Source organism: Lepisma saccharinum, chromosome 1 (assembly GCF_977018435.1).
Source record: "Lepisma saccharinum chromosome 1, izLepSacc3.1, whole genome shotgun sequence".
In the NCBI taxonomy this organism is placed as follows: domain Eukaryota; kingdom Metazoa; phylum Arthropoda; class Insecta; order Zygentoma; family Lepismatidae; genus Lepisma; species Lepisma saccharinum.
In genome coordinates, this window is record NC_139229.1 from 160,223,205 (window position 1) to 160,225,417 (window position 2,213).

The window sequence follows — 2,213 nt, forward strand, 5'->3', positions numbered from 1 at the left end:
CACAGAGAGTAGTTTTTGTTATTCCTTTTTTCACTTCCGTCACACACAATATGGCGGGCAGAGGTTGACTACTCTTGTAGGAATGCAGTGTTTCAAACCTTCTTTACCGAAAAATACCTACTATTGTGTTTGTCACGTGTGCAAATTGTACATTATGCACGGGTAGCTGACTGATAGCCCCACCAACCATTTCCGATATGGTTAGGTTAGGCACGCATAGTTTAAAAAAAAGGGGGGGTTGGAAACCCTGACGGGGGTTATGTCATCAAACATATGCAGCATCCGGTTCACATAGCGAAAGCAATGGCACTTGTGCGTCAATGAGATATTTCTCTTGAAAAATTTCCCAGTTAAATAGATTCCGCGATGAAAGGAAATACCTCGACTAACACTGGAAACCTTAGATAAACTCATTTCCGTAAATTTCTCGGATCGGACAAACAGTTGAAATTTGCTAGTTCATTTAATTTGAATATTCGTACTTACGTATTCTGCATTGAGAAACATTGCTTAAGGTGGCATTTCGCTTCTTTCACGGAAATAAGCTCTATTTGCGACATATCGAGTAAGTTTTCTGCGTTTCTTTTTGCCTTCAGTCACATGCAAAATGGCGGTCACAGTTTCACTACCCTACTCGTCATGCAGTGTTTCCACCCCACTGCACCCAAAAATACCTACGTAGCCCCACGAACCATTTCTGGTTAGGTTAGGTAGGGTCACGTATAGGTTACAATAGTTAAAAACTGGTTTAAAAAAAATATGCGTAGCCCCACACACCATTCTCGCATAGCCCCAGGAACCATTGACACATAGCACCACAAACCATGAGACACAGCCCCACAAACCATTTGCGGAAACGTACCTTCTTCAGTTACAAAAACACGTGTTTGGAAACACTGACCGGGATTACGTCATCATACACAGGCTACATCCACCTGGAAGTAAATGGACGCAAGAGCTTTCGTACATCGGTCACACATTTATATCGCAAATAGATGATTTACCGGCAAAATTCAATGAACGATGCAAGACCCCGAACTTCCACAAGTATAAAGAAACTGCATTCGGTAAGTAATTTCTCCTGTAAATTTGAAGAAATCCGTTTGTCCGATACAAGAAATTTACCGTAGTTTCTTCTGTAAAAATGAAGAAATGTGTCTGCGATATAACGAACTGTTACCAAAAAAATCACTGTACCATGTTTGGTTCAGAATTAAATAACTGGAGCTTGGGCCTCAGTCAATATTCTGTTGTAGAAAAATAGTGTGAAAGCACAAAAACATTACACTGGTAGTTTTGTTAAAGTACCACATTCAGCCCCTTTTGGTGATTTCAGGCGTGTGAGTATTATTTATACACAAAGACAATGAGACACGCAAGGAAGATGGAATAAAAAATTAGAGGTATCCAAAGAAGATTTTATTCTTCATTAGTGCTCCGAGGATTGAATTTTTAGTTTTATCACAATAGCAGTATGAAATCTTACACCACAAAAAAATCACACAATTAGAAGTACTCACACTTTCCACTCAATCCAAAAAATTAAATATAATCACAATTAAGGAATGATAATGTCTCCCAACATTTTAAGCATTCAAACCACACTTGTAAATTTTCTTCTGAGCTATCCTTGCACTAACGAAGTTCCTTACCAATTCCTAGGCAAGAAGTTTCGACTTAGCAGAATATGCTAAATACCATACAACTAGAGAGAGAACAAATGCCATAAATTCAGAGTTCACCAAGGGGCCCTGATATGTACCAGGATGATTAACAACGATGGTAACCAATGGTTTTATTTTAGACGGATCTTCATTGTTCCTTGTAGCTTTTCTGAATGCACCGTAGCCTTCTTCGTCATATAGATTTACATGAAAGTCGCCACTTTTTGCCTTCAGAACCTCTTCTGTCCAACTCACTTGGTACTTATCATTACCAATTTTCCCAGCTGGCAGCGTCCGACCATTGATCTCGGCATAGAGAGGAATTCCTTTCACGCCATTCCCGCATTTAAGAGTGAATTCTGCTACATACGCGATATTGGTCAGAACAGTTGCATCCTGAGTTGTATATGCTGATGCTGATACTTCTGGTTTTGTGCAGGTATCTGCAGTAGAACTAGAAAAAGCAAGAAGCATAAAACATGCTACAACAAAGATCTTCATCGTAAAAGACATGTTGCCACAGAGACAAAAAACAATTGAACGTAACAG

General features: G+C 39.4%; 1 protein-coding gene across 1 annotated transcript; it reads right to left on the reverse strand.

Moving 5' to 3' along the window:
• Window positions 1-1,404: 1,404 nt before the first annotated feature.
• Window positions 1,405-2,213, reverse strand: Tapdelta (Translocon-associated protein delta). The gene has a single exon (XM_083125110.1). It carries the CDS (start codon window positions 2,175-2,177, stop codon window positions 1,659-1,661), a length of 519 nt encoding a protein of 172 aa, XP_082981236.1. The 5' UTR covers window positions 2,178-2,213; the 3' UTR covers window positions 1,405-1,658.

Coding starts and splice junctions, on each gene's coding strand:
- Tapdelta (XM_083125110.1), bottom strand. CDS start 2,177: ATGTCTTTTACGATGAAGATCTTTGTTGTAGCATGTTTTATGCTTCTT.